This window comes from Trichomycterus rosablanca, chromosome 9, assembly GCF_030014385.1.
Source record: "Trichomycterus rosablanca isolate fTriRos1 chromosome 9, fTriRos1.hap1, whole genome shotgun sequence".
NCBI classification, from domain to species: domain Eukaryota; kingdom Metazoa; phylum Chordata; class Actinopteri; order Siluriformes; family Trichomycteridae; genus Trichomycterus; species Trichomycterus rosablanca.
The window spans coordinates 36,895,321-36,914,087 of record NC_085996.1 but is presented as its reverse complement, the minus strand read 5'-3'; the positions used below and the strand labels follow the sequence as shown (position 1 = coordinate 36,914,087).

At 40.8% G+C, this 18,767-nt stretch overlaps 1 protein-coding gene across 1 annotated transcript in view; it reads right to left on the bottom strand.

Annotated features, from left to right (window-relative positions):
* The window catches only part of kif26aa (kinesin family member 26Aa), a 129,227-nt gene extending 110,714 nt beyond the window's left edge, over positions 1–18,513 (bottom strand). The window contains exons 1-3 of the mRNA XM_063002537.1: positions 18,361–18,513; positions 11,790–11,903; positions 11,652–11,741 (exon numbers count right to left, since the gene is read on the bottom strand). Of these exons, the coding sequence (XP_062858607.1) occupies positions 11,652–11,741; positions 11,790–11,903; positions 18,361–18,513 (357 nt within the window). The remainder of the gene's footprint in view (positions 1–11,651; positions 11,742–11,789; positions 11,904–18,360) is intronic.
* Between the last annotated feature and the right edge of the window lie 254 nt (positions 18,514–18,767).

The window sequence follows — 18,767 nt, the reverse complement described above, 5'->3', positions numbered from 1 at the left end:
ATTTAGACATGCCCTCTTCTCAGGAGCAAGAGTCGGATGATGTGAAATGCGTTTAAGAGATACCACTAGGTTTTCAGACAGACCGTTTGTGTATTTAAGCTCGATCTATTCGAACAAAACCTCTTAGATCTGTTGAGAATAGAAAGACAGAGTGATGGATGCATGCTCGGATGGATGGATGCTTCACAGACGGACTGCTGTGAACTTTCAAGGTGCTTTTAACCTCCATTCTTCACTCAAATCGCCATGGAAACTGACGGCATTCCATCACTTTGATAGGCGGATCTGTGATTGACAAGTTTCGTCCACTCAGGTCAAAACATCATCAGCATTGTATTTTAAGAAATACACCAATCAGCCATAACATTAAAACCACCTCCTTGTTTCTACACTCACTGTCCATTTTATCAGCTCCACTTCCCATATAGGAGCACTTTGTAGTTCTACAATTACTGACTGTAGTCCATCTGTTTCTCTGCATGCTTTGTTAGCCTGCCTTCACCCTGTTCTTCAATGGTCAGGACCCCCACAGGACCACTACAGAGCAGGTATTATTTGGGTGGTGGATCATTCTCAGCAGTGCAGTGACACTGCCATGGTGGTGGTATGCTAGTGTGTGTTGTGCTGGTATGAGTGGATCAGACACAGCAGCGCTGCTGGAGTTTTTAAACCCCTCACTGTCACTGCTGGACTGAGAATAGTCCACCAACCAAATATATCCAGCCAACAGCACCCCGTGGGCAGCGTCCTGTGACCACTGATGAAGGTCTAGAAGATGACCAACTCAAACAGCAGCAATAGATGAGCGATCGTCTCTGACTTTACATCTACAAGGTGTCCGACTAGGTAGGAGTGTCTAATAGAGTGGACAGTGAGTGGACACGGTATTTACAAAACTCCAGCAGCACTGCTGTGTCTGATCCGCTCATACCAGCACAACACACACTAACACACCACCACCATGTCAGTGTCACTGCAGCGCTGAGAATGATCCACCACCTAAATAATACCTGCTCTGTGGTGGTCCTGTGGGGGTCCTGACCATTAAAGAACAGGGTGAAAGGGTGGATTACAGTCAATAATTGTAGAACTACAAAGTGCTTCTATATGGTAAGTGGAGCTGATAAAATGGACAGTGAGTGTAGAAACAAGGGGGTGGTTTTAATGTTATGGCTGATCAGCGTATATGACACTGGAAACACAACATTGGATTTTTACCACACATTATAACCCCCTCAAAGGTAGGTTCATTTTAAAATCTAGCTGAAATAAAGCAGACTAAAGAAAAAGCTGCACTAGAATCTGTCGTGTAAGTAATAGTGGTGTGTAGACGAGACCATTATTAAGAGAGTTTCCCATTCGCACCCTCAATAAATCCCGGTCACGCTCAGTGAGCAGAGAGCTGAGACAGCAGAGACCTGGACGTGTTTAAATTCTCATCACATGGACCAGTACATCTGCTCCGACCAAATTTATTTCTCTCACATGATTTTTTATCCAGAAAACAGGAAACGCCATTAAGCTCAGCCAGATCAGAGGCTTTAACAGAAATAATTATTAACAGCGGTTGTTCTGTAGTTGTGGTTAATTATATGATAAAGAAATGCAGGAACACAGACAGCTAGCTCATCCAGACTCTTTCTTTTTTTTGTTTTTTTTTGTTTAAAGAATCATTTCCAGCTCTTCTCTGAGCCAGTGAGCCTCGGGATCACTTAGAGTAAATCTCTTAAGAGTACAATGACTGAACATCAAGGCCACTCAATCGAATCAAGGCCACTCGAATCCCTCTTCATGCACGCTGGCATTTGTAGCACAGTGTCTGAAACTGCAGTGAAATACGAAATATAAGAGACAATGCAAAAACCCAATTTAATTAATGAAGTAATTAATCTTTTTCAACTTAACGTACGAATACATTTCAGACTACGAACCAAAATTCATGAAACAAGTGACGTCACGAACAAGTTAACTCCGACCGTCTCTCTCTCTCTCTCTCTCTCTCTCTCAATTCAATTCAATTCAATTCAATTCAATTTGCTTTATTGACATGACAAATTTACATATTTGTATTGTCAAAGCTTACATTAGTATATATAAATATTTGAAAAAAGAACAAGTATATACATAGAAAAAAAAAATGGTAAGAAAATATTCAATTTATAGTAAAACAATTGTTCACACATAAAGAGAGAAAATATTAGTGTGTGTGTGTGTGGTGGGTGTGCGATGTGTGTGGTGTGTGTGTGGTGGGTGTGCGGGGGTGTGTGTGTGCGGGGGGGTGTGTGTTCGGGGGGTGGGTGGGGATTTTATTTGGTGTTTCACTCACTGTCCCGGAGTGTGTGACACTCCTGTACATATCTGGCTGCAGTGGAGGCTGATGGTCCCTCTCCTAATATAATGGCCAGTTTATCACTGTCTGTCAGCGTTCTGAAGCCGCTCACCTCTCTTCCAAACTGATCAAAATATTTGTGTCTAATTGTTGTGTATTTTGGGCAGCTTAGAAGGAAGTGCACCTCTGTCTCAACCTCACCTGTCCTGCAGTGACCACACAGTCTCTCCTCTCTGGGGATCCAGGACTTTTTTAACCTGCCTCTCTCGATAGCCAGGCTGTGGTCACTCAGTCTGTATTTGGTGAGGATCTGTCTCTGCTTCGTATCTCGGACAGTGAGGAGATACGTGGCCAGGTTGTATTCATGTTTTAGGGTCAGATAGCAGTTTAGTCTGTTTTGGGATTGAGTTTGGGTTCTCCAATGTTCCAGATAAGTGTTTTTGAGGTGTTTGATAATTTGGGTGATTCTGATTGGTGTTTGGGAAGCAGTGCTGGTCAGAGAGTTAGGGTTGTTAGGGGTCAGTGTGTTGGTCAGTCTCTGGACCAGCTGACACAGGGGACTCTTTTCAGGGTAGAGCTCTTGGGATTAAAGTGCCTGAAACTGCAGGCTTGTTGTGGGACTGGATTTTAGGTGCATCCAGAATTTAAGGGCTCTTTTTTTTATATTAATGACTAATGGGTATCGGCCTAATTCAGCCCTGCATGCGTTGGTTGGGGTTTTTCTCTGTACATGTAAAATTATCTCTCTCTCTCTCTCTCTCTCTCTCTCTCTCTATATATATATATATATATATATATATATATATATATATATATATATATACCTAGGGCTGTCAAACGATTACAAATTTTAATCGCGATTAATCTTAGAATTTCGTATAGTTAATCGCGATTAATCTCATTTAAAAAAATCTGTGTAAATGTTATAGAAAACAAGGATTTTTAAGTGAAATGTTACTGGTGAACACATTTTATGCTAAATGTACTTATGTTAAAAACTGCTGGGACAGTGCCGGTGTTTTCTTTATATTTTGTAAAATTCTATATTAAAATGTCCCCAAATAAGGTGCAGAGGAAGCGTAGTGCTGAGAAAATGAATCTATTACTATTTGCTGTTGTATAATTACTCCTGCCAGTAGGTGTCACTGTGTATCAGACAGAAGGGACAGTGAGTGAGAAAGAAGAAGGAAGTCGGCTCAGTAAAGTATTCTTTCTTTAGTGCAATTACACCTACAAAATACAACACTATTAAAATAAAGAAGGAAATAATAGAGAAATATAAGAGATATTATTGTTTCTGGTAAATACATTTTATAAAAAAAAGAAGGAAATGTATTATGGTTTATGGTACAGCACACGTACTGTACTGAAATGTGATGTGTGTTTTTTATGTACAGTACTACTGGGTATTGTTGTTTATTATTGTTTATTACAGGAATGTCTATTCTATAATTGAAGATTTAAGGGAAAATATACTTGTATTTATAACAAAAAAGAAGTGTCATTGCGCAATATATATATATATATATTTTTTTTTTTCTATTTTATTTAAGCATATCTTTCGCAGCCCTTAGCGGAACCCTTTCTCACCTATGTACTCTGCACAGGCGCCTTTCTATCTGCTAATTAGGGTTCTTACACAGCATCTAAAGACCCCACCCACATAGTCCGGTCATCCCGCCCTAGCAGAACCGTGTCTGCTGCAGACACTACCAATTATGCCCACTAGATGGCACCCAGCTGACCGGTGGCAGCGCCGAGTTTTAAACTAAGGAGTTTAGAATCACGGCGCTGGTGTGCTAGCGGAATATCCCACTGCGCCACCTGGGCACCTGATTGCGCAATAATTGGGCAGCATGGTAGCTTGGTGGGTAGCACTGTCGTCTCACAGCAAGAAGGTCCTGGGTTTAATTCCCAGGTGGGGCGGTCCGGGTGGAGTTTGCATGTTCTCCCCGTGTCTGCATGGGTTTACTCTGGGAGCTCCGGTTTCCTCCCACAATCCAAAAACATGCAAGTAATGCATGTCAAGTAAATTAAAGATACTAAAATTGCCCTGAGTGTGTGTGTGTGTGTGTGTGTGTGTGTTTGCCATGTGATGGACTGGCAATTTGTCCAGGTGTTCTAGCTTTTGTCTATTAAAATAGACCCACCAAGACCTTGACCTGGATAAAGCGGTGGTTAAAGAGACAATGAACGAATGTGAATTAAAAGTAAGGTTCGACTTTGATCATTAGACTTATATAAGACATAAGGTTTGCATTTGTTGTGCTTTTGTTTAACATTTCAGTATTTTACTCTTGACTATGCTGATTAAAAAAACCCTGGGTAGTGTGTGTTCACCATGTGTCTTGTCTGGACTTGTTACACACAGATATCTTGTGAATAAGGCTGGCAAATTAATTTGCTTCAGCGCTGTGCCTTGTTATTGCATCTCATCTATCTTATTCTTTTCTTTGTTTAATGAAATACAAATGGCTCAGTCAGAACGTTTAATCATCTTTTAAATTAAAGGTCATTTTCTGTAACAGGGCGGAAGAACCAGGTGTAGCGCCACATCTGCAAGAAGTGAAAATGAACCCAGTTTGAAGGATGGTTAATCGAGGTAAAAAAAGGGCAAAAACAAAACAAGTGTAAAAGGAAAATAAAAGCAGTGGACAAAATAATGGAAACAAAGTAGCAAATGAGAGACACAAAACATCCTCAGCCTGCAATATTTATTTATTAGGATTTTAACGTCATGTTTTACACTCTTTGGTTACATTCATGACAGACACACGGTAGTTACTCGTTACACAAGGTTCATCACTTCTCAAGGTTATATCGAACACAGTCATGGACAATTTTGTATCTCCAATTCACCTCACTTGCATGTTTTTGGACTGTGGGAGGAAACCGGAGCACCCGGAGTAAACCCACGCAGGCACGGGGAGAACATGCAAACTCCACACAGAAAGGACCCGGACCGCCCCACCTGGGGATCGAACCCAGGACCTTCTTGCTGTGAGGCGACAGTGCTACCCACTTAGCCACCGTGCCGCCCTCAGCCTGCAATAAAGAATGTGGACAGAAAAGGGATAGCGCAGAAATGAAAACTGGTTCACAATGTGACAAGCTGCTCAGAGTGAATGCGACAACCCAGCTCTCAGAAAAAGAGAACTGGAAATAAAAAAAAACTGGAGACAGCAATGCATAAGCAGCCATCCATTAAACTAGCTGATGTAGCCTATGCCCAGTGTGGGTCCAAATGTCGGGCCTGCTCCAGAAAAGTGCGGTCAGCCCCCTGGGGAGCTCGCTCATCCAGGACGGGTTCCCTCATGCCACCCGAAAAGGGAATCACAATTTCAAGAGAAAAGCAGGATGCCAACAGAGGAGCTTGCAAATCTGTGAGGAAGTAACTGTAATAAATAGAAGCACCTCCACCTGAAGTGAATTAATGCTCACCGAGATGCAGGTAACTGCCAGTTAAGAAGACTGCATCTTGGTGCACTAACATGGAGTTGCAACAAACCCTATTGATTGCAGCTTTAACAGTCCCCACTTTTCTGTAAGGGTTTTAGGATTTAGGAGTGTGCTATGTGAGGTCACGCACTAGTATTGAATGCAAATGCTTGACTCTCAATTGACATTCTTATTCATCCCAAGGTGTTCAGTGGGGTTTGGGTAAGGTCTCTGTGCAGGCCACAGGAGTTCCTCCACACCAAACAAGTCAAACCATGTATTAAAACTTTGTCCCAAGGGGCACAGCGATTCTAAAACATTGCCACAAAGCTGAAAGCATATACAGTGTATCACAAAAGTGAGTACACCCCTCACATTTTTGCAAATATTTCATTATATCTTTTCATGGGACAACACTATAGACATGAAACTTGGATATAACTTAGAGTAGTCAGTGTACAACTTGTATAGCAGTGTAGATTTACTGTCTTCTGAAAATAACTCAACACACAGCCATTAATGTCTAAATGGCTGGCAACATAAGTGAGTACACCCCACAGTGAACATGTCCAAATTGTGCCCAAATGTGTCGTTGTCCCTCCCTGGTGTCATGTGTCAAGGTCCCAGGTGTAAATGGGGAGCAGGGCTGTTAAATTTGGTGTTTTGGGTACAATTCTCTCATACTGGCTACTGGATATTCAACATGGCACCTCATGGCAAAGAACTCTCTGAGGATGTGAGAAATAGAATTGTTGCTCTCCACAAAGATGGCCTGGGCTATAAGAAGATTGCTAACACCCTGAAACTGAGCTACAGCATGGTGGCCAAGGTCATACAGCGGTTTTCCAGGACAGGTTCCACTCGGAACAGGCTTCGCCAGGGTCGACCAAAGAAGTTGAGTCCACGTGTTCGGCGTCATATCCAGAGGTTGGCTTTAAAAAATAGACACATGAGTGCTGCCAGCATTGCTGCAGAGGTTGAAGACGTGGGAGGTCAGCCTGTCAGTGCTCAGACCATACGCCGCACACTGCATCAACTCGGTCTGCATGATCGTCATCCCAGAAGGAAGCTGACGCACAAGAAAGCCCGCAAACAGTTTGCTGAAGACAAGCAGTCCAAGAACATGGATTACTGGAATGCCCTGTGGTCTGACGAGACCAAGATAAACTTGTTTGGCTCAGATGGTGTCCAGCATGTGTGGCGGCGCCCTGGTGAGAAGTACCAAGACAACTGTATCTTGCCTACAGTCAAGCATGGTGGTGGTAGCATCATGGTCTTGGGCTGCATGAGTGTTGCTGGCACTGGGAAGCTGCAGTTCATTGAGGGAAACATGAATTCCAACATGTACTGTGACATTCTGAAACAGAGCGTGATCCCCTCCCTTCGAAAACTGGGCCTCATGGCAGTTTTCCAACAGGATAACGACCCCAAACACAACCTCCAAGATGACAACTGCCTTGCTGAGGAAGCTGAAGGTAAAGGTGATGGACTAAACCCAATTGAGCACCTGTGGCGCATCCTCAAGTGGAAGGTGGAGGAGTTCAAGGTGTCTAACATCCACCAGCTCCGTGATGTCATCATGGAGGAGTGGAAGAGGATTCCAGTAGCAACCTGTGCAGCTCTGGTGAATTCCATGCCCAGGAGGGTTAAGGCAGTGCTGGATAATAATGGTGGTCACACAAAATATTGACACTTTGGGCACAATTTGGACATGTTCACTGTGGGGTGTACTCACTTATGTTGCCAGCCATTTAGACATTAATGGCTGTGTGTTGAGTTATTTTCAGAAGACAGTAAATCTACACTGCTATACAAGTTGTACACTGACTACTCTAAGTTATATCCAAGTTTTATTTCTATAGTGTTGTCCCATGAAAAGATATAATAAAATATTTGCAGAAATGTGAGGGGTGTACTCACTTTTGTGATACACTGTATATACATATTTTACAAAACTCAGCAATAGATGTAATAAAACCCTGAACTGAATTTGGAAGGGTGACTACTTACAAATAGTCATAAAGGTACATTAACATAATGATCCTTTAATTGTCTGACAGAAATTGACGTAAAACCAGGCAATTTAATTTAATTAAAAGTAATATTACTTTCCTCCAAAACATTACATTCCCTGCTAAAACATTTCTTCTTCCTCTGGGGGGCTTGTTTAACTTTTCAGACAATCAGCTGTAGCCCGACCAGTCAGACAAACCACTTTAAACTAAGCTCAAACAGTCATATGTGATTGTTCTCCCGTTCAAAAACTTAAAGATCGGATTGTTTTACATCACAAGTGTACTTTCTGAATGCTAAGCTTCTACAGAGATAAATTAAGGCATCTTGTGTTGGCAGCACTGTGTTTTATGAAGTGTCTGGAGAGCCTTTATGTTGCTGTTATTAAAGTCTCTATAAAGACTCGGCTTTTACTTATCTTAAAGTGGTCTGTCTGACTGGTCAGGCTACGTCTGATTGTCTGAGGAGTTAAATGACCCCCCAGAGGAGGGGAGAAATGCTCTAGCAGGAAATGTAATGTTCTGGAGAAAAGTAATATTATTTTTATATGAAACTATTTCGCCTTGTTTCATGAGGCAATTTCTGTTGGAATCCAAGCTAGCCTAACTAATCTGAGGCTTTAGAAGGGAAACTGGTAAACCTGGTCTCACACTGACTCTGTACATCTGGAACCACATTCTATTAATATATAATTAAAGGCATTTTCATTTGAGGGGGAGCAATTTGGTCATTAATTTTAATTTACATTAGTGAGAGTTATTAAGTCATTAAGTTCACATAAGTCACCCCTTAAACTTTAATGCTATCATGCAACTAAAGAATGAATCGTTTATAATTTGAGGACTCTCATTTAGATCAATTAAACATTTTTGGAGGTGGCAAATTAGCTCCACATCTAATGGGTACAGCTAAATTCTTAACATTTGTGTTTCTTTAGTGAGAGAATCATATTAAATTAACATAAACTTAAATCTTTCTATCTATCCACCCATCCATCCCCATCCATTACATTTTCTGTAGACCTCATGGTTCAGAACGTGTGGACGAAATGGAAATAAAACAGTGTTCTACAGAGCCACCAACAGGTCAATGTGGGTCATTTCACTTGACGTAGTAGTGGCTGGATATTGCACCTACTGTATGTTCCTAAAACAAAAGTGTTTTTTCCTACAACTTAGGAATAATAAATAAAACATAAAAAAAGGTGAGTTAGCTACTTGGAATTGTCCCTGGGTTAAGGTAAGTGAATGGGTGAGTGTGCCATGCGAAAGACTGACACCCTGTACAGGATGTATTTCTCCCCTGCACTTAGTGTTTGAATGAAATAAGGGGGTCGCCGGCGGATCGTGGTCCGCATTATTGATTTGGCACAGTTTTTACGTCGGACGCCCTTCCTGACACAACCCTCCCTATTTATCAGGGCTTCAGGCCGGCACTACAATGCACTGGTTTATGCGTCCTAGCGGCCAGGTACCTATAGGACAATTCACTGTCTCCAGTTAGCCTGGCTGCATGTTTTTGGAGTTTTTGGAACTTGAACTGATGAATCTTGTGTAACCAGTAACTACCGTTCCTGTCATTAATGGAACCAGTGTAAAACATGACGTTAAAAACCTAATAAATAAATACTATGTGTATTACTGTGTATATTGTGAACATTACTATGCATATTGCTGTCAGAGGGGCTAAACCAGACCTTAATAACATATCCATATTACACACATACATACGTGGTTCATGGCAGTGAACAGTGTCTCTTATTACTATAGACACGCCATCCTATAATCATGCTACACATTTTTAATCCATAGCTTAAAACCCTAGGGATAGCACTGCCACTACTGTCAATAACATGCACAACTGCTTCCACATCTGTACCTTAGCACTTTTATGAACGTGGCGATTTCACGTTGCTCGTCAACAGGATCATAAAATTCTGCTGAGTGGGTCACCTCTACCTGCTCAGAATTCACACATGTGTATCCAACATGTCACATAAACTGATGTGATTTGTTTCTAATAAAGAATGAGAAGAGTTTAGAACAGCTGTAAATTATAGAAGACAAATTACTCCAGAGTTCGTCTGGGACTGGAGCGAGACCACCTCCTCTCAAGGGTCTCGGTGTGGTTGTTTTGTTCTGCACAAGTAAGTTTACTGTGTTCACACCTCCCCAAACAAATCACACCAAGAGGGAAAAACGAACCTAAGTCCTATTTAATCAGACTAAAAAAGTGAAGGTGTGAAAACACCCTCTATTGCTGAAGTCTGAAAACTTAGTGAGCTGCCTTGGTGCCTACTGCCTCCCTGGGCAGCTGCCTCAGTAGAAACTACTTACATCATTGCAGTTTTCGCTTACTAAGCTAACCCTGTTAGCCTCAGGCCATTCAAACCAATGTGCTTTATCGCCACAAACCACTAGCACGCCAGCTTGCGTCTCCCTCTGTGTACCTGTACGAAAGTTCATTAGTTTTACCTGAACACACGCAACCATGACGTCACTTTGGTTCGCCATATTTAAAGCGCGAAAAGAAACCAAACAGGTGCTATGGAAGTTCTCCGGAAAGTTCGCTATTAACTCAGATATTTGCTAAATGGTTGTTTGCTGTGAGTGTCTTACTTAAAACCACAGCTCACCATTCCGCTTGTAAACCCAGCATATTTAGCACAGCTTGTACAAAAACATTTGAACACTGTAATAAAGGAGCAATTTCATAAGGAGCCTCTCTCTGCCTTGTGTTCTCTAATCGGAATACAACATTTCATTGATAGCCGCCTCAACCAGTGTCTCTTTTGGAGGGTATAATCCGCCTCCGCTACAGTACCAAAAATGATTAAAATTTCAATAATGAGCCCAGATTTGCAAATAAATTCACCACCTGTGCACCCACTTTTAAAGACATTTTTAAACAATAGTGATAAATGATTCACTGATTAAGAGAAGTTAATCTGGAATGATTCACAGATTAAGAGATGTGGACAGAGTGGCGTGTCAGTGGAAGGAAGCATCCCTGCATCGAGATTCAAACAGTTCCTTAAGCATTACAGACAGTGACTCAACATGTCCATTAGCTTTATCATCAAATGCTCCACACTCATAATGTTTCTGGCTTCATCAAAGGCACTGAAAGTCCGATTTGCTTTAAGGTTACATTTAAAGATGCAAAAAGCTTAATATATATACAACCCCAAATCAGAAAAAGTTGGGACAGTATGAAAAATCCAAATACTAAAAACATTACATTCACCATTACATTTACTTTGACTTTTACCTGATGTCAGACAGGATGAACCTGAGATATTTCATGTTTAATCTGCTCAACTTCATTTCATTTATTAATAAACATCCATTCCTGCATTTCAGGCCTGCAGCACATTCCAAAAAAAGTTGGGACAGGGGCAATTTAGGGCTAGTAATGAGGTGAAAAAACTAAATAATGATGTGATTTTAAACATGTGATGTCAACAGGTGATTGTTTCATGGTTTGGTACAAAAGCAGCATCCAGGAAAGGCTGAGAGTCTTTGATGAGCTAAGATGATCAGAGGATCCAGTTTGTCCACAAATGTGTGAGAAAGATGGAAAGGGATAATACATCAGCAGTTGGTTCTCATTAGCTAACTTGGATTGGATTGGACTAATTAAATTAAATTAGCAGCACATTTATATCTATATGTGTCCTATAGCTTATCGATAGTGGATCTCCTACTCTCAGATATCCTGTCAAGTAAGTTTATATGAGTAAGCCTACTAGCAGTGCAGTTTCTAAACTTTCATAAATTGCTCATGAATAGTATAATAACATTAAAAGACTTTAACACCAGCCTGTCCTCTTCAGCTTAACAAAGAAATCGTTTTAATGACTTGAACAAACCTTCAGCATTCCCGGCTCTACCAGAGCGAGCGCCTGCCTGTTCAGTTCATCGGTGATGATGTGACATTGTTGACACGGACTGTCTCCGCTCTCTTTTCTAGCGGAATAGCCGAGTTCCCTCACGGACACGGTCCCGGCGCCCTCCGGGTTTGGACGACAGCCATGCTGAACCTCTTCAGCCGAGTGAAGCCTCTTCCTGGGACCGTGGAACTTATAGTGCTGTGTGTCTTTATGTTCCAAACCTTCAGTTACCTGATACAGAATCATATAAAAAATAACACAAGACTGGTTAAGATGCCAGTCCAAAAATGCTGAACACACAAATACACTCACAAAAACAATCACATAGCAAAAGTTTTCAGGGATTAAAGAAATAAACCAGCATTTCTGTCTAACTTCTGACCACCTGGTTTGTATCAGATGTGTGATTACCATGGACATACATTTAAACACATTGCCCCATACTGAGTAAAAAGTAAAAAATACATTCTCTTAAAATTCAATTAAAATCTCCTGGTACTTTATGGAGTCCAGAGCCCTACAAAAGCTGCAAAAACCAGTCATATCCCAGGACTGTGATGACCTTCACGTCTTCCAATCATCTTCTAACTGCATTAAAACTTTTGACCTCAACAAGAGTAAACATTTAGTTATTTTGACTAAAGGTCATTAATAAATAGACAAAGAGAAAAAGTCACTTGTAGATATTTTTATTAGATATTTATATCATATAATATATGATGATCAGCAGCTGTAGATCATACTTTTTAAACAGGTTTATACAGTCAGTCTTTCAGTCACTGTTTGTTTTACCACTGTTTTATCTTGGTCAGGGTCAGGGTGGGTCCCCTGGACAGGTCGCCAGTCCAACGCAGGGCAAACATACATTTACATTTTCGGCATTTAGCAGACGCTTTTATCCAAAGCGACTTACAATTATGACTGAACACAATTTTGAGCAATTGATGGTTAAGGGCCTTGCTCAGGAGCCCAGCAGTGGCAACTTGGTGGTGGTGGGGCTTGAACTGGCAACCTTTTGGTTACTAGTCCAGTACCTTAACCACTGAGCTATCACTGCCCTACGTACATACATACTGTACATACACACACACACACACACACACACATTCACACACACACATTCACACACCCTCACTCACCCCTAGTAGATCTAATTAGTGTAAGTAAACCAAAGCATTTACTGTCTAAGCAATTGAAGGTTAAGGGCCTTGCTCAAGGGCCCAACTGTGGCAAACTGGCAGTGGTGGGCCTTGAACCAGCGACCTTTTGGTTACCTTAACCACTAAACTACATCAGCCTACATGATTTACATTTTTGGCATTTGGCAGACGCTTTTATCCAATGCGACTTACAGTTCTGTCACAGTATATTGTCAATAAGCAATTGATGGTTAAGGGTCTTGCTCAACAGTGACAACCTGGCTGTGGTGGGCCTTGAACCAGCAACCCTCCTAATATTAAAATATGCTTAAAATGTTCCACTCACTGACTTTCCTAATATTAGACCATGTCAGTGTTCTCATCAGTTGTTTATAGGGCAGTAATGATTTAGAATTTGGGACCCCCCTCTTCTTCCCTGATAGATTGGGTTAAACCACAATCTTCACTTCATGGCTGTGGATAAAGGAATGTGTGTCCTATGCAAAAGACAACATTCTTTATAAGTAGGAATTCAGTGTAACACGAAAAAATGAAAATGACTAAATGTTGTGAGTAAAATAAAATAATGTAGTAAAAAACTAATTTCCATGCAAGCTCTCCACAATATGTAAAGTGATGTTATCACATTATAATGATCCCTGCACCCAAACATTTGTAGAAAAGCTTCTTTCAGTTACACAGAGCATCATATTTGAATAAAGTGCATTTAATCTTACCGTAAACCTTCTATAATCCGGTCTGCGTCCTCCAGCACAAACATTATAACGAGAATCCATCAGTCCAGTCGGGGGAGCAAATAATACTTTTTTTAATAATAAAAAAGATGCGATGTGTTCGCTCTAATGTCCCTGTTTTTATTTTTTATTTCAGTAAGTGCAACGTTTGTGTCAGTATAATTACAATAATGATTTCTCTGAGTTTGTGAGCTCCATCCACACACCGCAGCTCTGCTGTTGCTGCACCGACTCAAGTTGCGCTTCAAACTTATCGGCGTGTTTAAGCTGCGTGCTGCCAGGGTTGCCAGATTGGTTCAATTACATTCGTGCAAAATGACACTAAAATCCCTCATAAAGGTCACACAGCACACCACCAGTGAGTGCGGTGAGGAAACAACCTGACTTGCACGTCTTTGAACTGAGTGAGGAAACCAGAGCTCCCAGAGGAAACCCACGCAGACACGGGGAGAACATGCAAACTCCACACAGAGAGGACCCGGACCGCTCCACCTCGGAATCAAACCCAGGACCTTCTTGCTGTGAGGCAACAGTGTTACCCACCGAGCCACCAAGTGTATAAATATAATTTATGCATATAATACATGATCACATACATGCCACCAGGCGAGACACACACACACACACACACACACACACACACTACAATGTTATATTCTCATTACTACCTACATAAAACATTACTGTCACCATTTTATTGTTGTTACTATTTGCACTGTTTTTATTATTTTATTTTTACATACCTGTAATTAATTTGTATATATGATACTATTTTATTGTAATTTTTTTCCTTCTTCCTCTTCTTTTTATTATTTTTCCTAAAACTATAATTAAGCTTTGTCAGGCCGCTCAGGTGGCGCAGCGGTAAAGTAAAGTACGCTAGCGCACCAAAGTTGGGGTTTCGAATGCATCGTATCGAATCTCAGCTCTGCATGAACAACGATCGGCTGTTGTTCAGGGTTAGAGGGTAAAAAGTCGGATCATAGGTCCTCATAACTGGTGCAACTGCGGCCCCTGCTGACTGACTGATGGCACCTGCACAGGGCTGAGGAATAATACTGATGGGGGTGTGGCCCTCTGTACACAGTGCCCGTCGGTGTATGAACTCGACTCGTGCAGGTGAAAAATGCAGTCTGTACTGACTGTACGTGCCAGAGGGGGCGCATGTCAGTTGAGAGGCGTCCTCAGTCAGCGGTGAAGGGTCGAATCAGTATAGAGGACGCATTCAGGGTAATTGGACACGACTGGATTAGGGGAGAAAATTGGGGGAAAGAAGTAGGAAAAATTAAATTAAAATTAAGCTTTGTCAATATGAACGTCCTTAATGTCATGTCAATAAAACTAACCCTAGATTCATCAGTTCAAGTTTAATGTCAAACACAGTCATGGACAATCTCTAGTTCACCTCACTTGCACATCTTTGGATTGTGGGAGGAAACCGGATCTCCAAAAGGAAACCCACACAGACACGGGGAGAACATACAAACTCCAAACAGAAAGGACCCAGACCACCCCACCTGGGAATTGAACCCAGGACCTTCTTGCTGTGAGGCGACAGTGCTACCCACCGAGACTGAGAGATTTTAGGGGGTTTTCTGAATGTTTTGACAATGTTATTTATAGTAGATGTTAAAAAAAACCTAAACAATTTGCAATCTTGTATTTTTGAACCCTCACCTGTTACCAATGTGCCTGCTTCTTGTGGAATGATTGGAATGATTCAAAACAGTGTGTGTGTGTGTGTGTGTGTGTGTGTGTGTGTGTGTGTGTGTGTGTGTGTGTTTACTGAAAGAAGCTTGCAGGGCCTTCTATGCCATAAAACGAAAACATTTGTGGAAATATCAATTAGAATCACGCCACTAACACACACTAACACACACTAACACACACAGACACACCACTAACACAACAAAGACTCAGGAACTGGAAAAATCTGCAAACTCAATTAGAATGAACCAAATTACACAAAAACTCAAAATTAAATATCTGAATTATTGGGAAACTGAAACAGACAATGAATGAATGATTTTGCTTCATGTATCAGTTAGGTGGCTCTGGAGAATGGTTTTGTAGCAGAATTATGAAGAATCGAATTTTTGTTGTCTTTTGTTGTACATTCACTGATTGCACACAGTAATTCGCACTGAACACATAAACATGCAGGTTGCTGTTACAGTGCGCCACCTATTGGCCACAATTTAAACTGTCTGAACTAATGCAGTGTTCCAAACCGCCTTCTGCTGTACTTTATTGTATTCTAGAACTGGAACCATCGTCGTTACTCCTGATAGTGGACACTTACCATAAAAACAAAGCATTTAGCATGTTCAGTGCCAGTGGTCATTTACTGATTATATAGTGATGATTATAATAGATTGCACAGTGGGTAGCACTGTCGCCTCACAGCAAGAAAGGCCTGGGTTCCATTCCCTGGCCGAGTACCTTCTGTGAGGAGTTTGCATGTTCTCCCTGTGCCCGTGTAGGTTTTCTTCCTCCAATTACAAAGACATAACCAGGCCATTAGGAGCTACTAAAACGCCTCGAGTGTTGGTGTGTAAATATGTGAATGTGTGTGTGTTTGTGTTTGCCCTGTGATAAACTGGTGATGTGCCCAGCTATTTCCTGCTTTTTTGACTGTAAATTAGACCCACCACAACCCTGACCAGGATAAAACAGTGGTAAAACAGTCAATGAATTAATTAGTAATCCAGAAAAAGCCAGTTAACTTTGTTTATGTTTTTTTATAATTAGAATAATTTAAATAGAATGCCTTATTTTTATAGATAAAATAGGTTTCTGAATGTATTTATTTTGGGTTTATTTGTATTTGAGATTTAAATGTATGGTTTAAATTATATTCATGTATTTTATAAGATGTTTCTTAAACACTGGGCACAAGACAACACAAATCTGGTTCTTTTTCTTATGTATTTTCAGTGCAATTTAATACACTTAATATATATTCTATTATACTTCTAATGCAATTTTAATATTCATATTTGTCATCGTTTTATAAAGCATTTCCATTACGGTGTATAGATGACAAAGGTGCGGAGTGAATCAGGAATCACCCTGTAGATAAAACTCAGTGTGTATATACAGAAGGTAAAAAATCATGTCTTACCAACGGAGTTCCCCAAGGTTCAGTTTTAGTCCCTGTATTATTTTCTATTTTTATTAATAATACTGGAAAGCTTACAGCTAGAGTGCATTTACGCAGATGATACAGTAGTTTGATGAACTGCCTCTTACTTGAGTCAGGCTACTGATGAGCTCCAGCAGCTTTTTAACAGCTTCAGGCTTTAATATGTGGTTTAAAAATGGTTTTTAATGCTAAGAAATCCTGATCTTTTCCAGAGCTCATTCCCAGATATACTGTAGGTGAGGATGAAATTGAAAGAATGCCATCCTACATGTACTTGTGTATGTGGATGGATGATAGGCGCTCATGTAGAATGCATGTTGCAAATCTAGTGAAGAAATTGAAGGTGATTCTGGGATTTTAGCAGCCTGGAAAACACTTGCAGGCTACAATCTTAAGTGTTTTAGACTACAGGGATATTATTTCCAATCATTCTGATTCCTCTGTGCTTCACTGCTCGTTGTGTCGTTCACATCACTGTGTAGTTTATCATCTGGTTTCTTGGCTTTCATTAAGCTATCTTGGCCAGGTCTCTCTTCAAAAAGAGATATAAATAAATAAATAAATAATAATAATAATAATAATGATACATTGTTCATTCATTTTCATACATTCCTAATAATTTAAAAAAGAAATGTACTTCTAATAAATTTTTAATTCTAATGCATTTCTAATTTTAATCCTTTTTTTTCCATTTTCATCACTTTATTACTGGTTTATCCTAGTCAGGGTCACAGTGGGTCCGGGTTTCCCCCGGAATCACTAGGCGCAGTGAAGTAACCACGAACAGGACGCCAATCCCTCTCCTCAGACAAAGTCAATGGTGTCTTCATATAGACGCCCAACCGGCCGATATTTCATTTTCAGCAACCGCTCTACCTCCCTCTCAACACAGCCAGTTGTGTCTGGGTAGACGACCAGCCGGTCAGTAGCACGACTGGGATTAGAACCCTGGATCTCACTAGTGGTGGTCTAGCATAATATACAGTTGAGCTACGCAAATGCTTATTATATTACATTTCTAATGCAATTCTATTACATTTCATTAGAATTGTAATACATTTCTAAAGCATTTCTAATATTTTATTTGTATTTCTAAGCATTGTAATTGATCTTTTTATACATTTCTTCCTATTATGACCTTCTTCCTAATATTGTGTTGGTCCCCATTTTGCTGCCCCATATGCAACAAGCTGTGATGCTTTGTGTATTCTGACACCTTTCTATCAGAACCAGCATTAACTTTTTCAGCAATCTGAGCTACAGTAGTTCGTCTGTTGGATCGGACCACACGGGCCAGCCTTCACGTGCATCAATGACCCTGTCTCCGGTTTACCACTGTTCCTTTCTTGGACCACTTTTGATAGATACTGACCACTGCAGACCGGGAACACCCCACAAGAGCTGCAGTTTTGGAGATGCCATCACTATTTGGCGTCTCGTCAACCTCGCTCAGATCCTCACGCTCGCCCATTTTTCCTGCTTCTAACATCAACTTTGAGGATAAAATGTTCACTTGCTGCCTCATATATCCTCCCCACTAACAGGTGCCGTGATTAAGAGATGATCAGTGTTATACACTTCACCTGTCAGTGGCTATAATGTTATGCCTAGTCAGTGTACACCTAAAGCTTTTTAGTGTATTAAATAACATTGTAAGTTCTAACCTTCTGTTTTCTTTTCTGAAGATGACTTGTAGATCCAAATATTCCATCAGTATCCAGAAGAGACCACTCCAGATCTACAGGTGCTGAACTTTGCTGTGCATTCTCATGTAACTGAGATGAAGAACCTGGTGAATCCATTTCACTCTCTGTTCTGTCGTAGCAGAAGTTCATTATTTTCTGCTCTTTTATGCTTTGCTTCTTATTAAGGCACAGATGTAATCAATCCAGCCATGTGCACCTATGTACACCAATGTACACCCTGCTTACTCTGAGTCCTGAATGAAACTGAAGGGTGCTACACATGCAAACCACCAGTTCCATTCTCCTACTTAATCCTCCTCCTCCACCTGCTGTAGTCAGCCATTACCACAGCTCACAATATCACTGCAGCC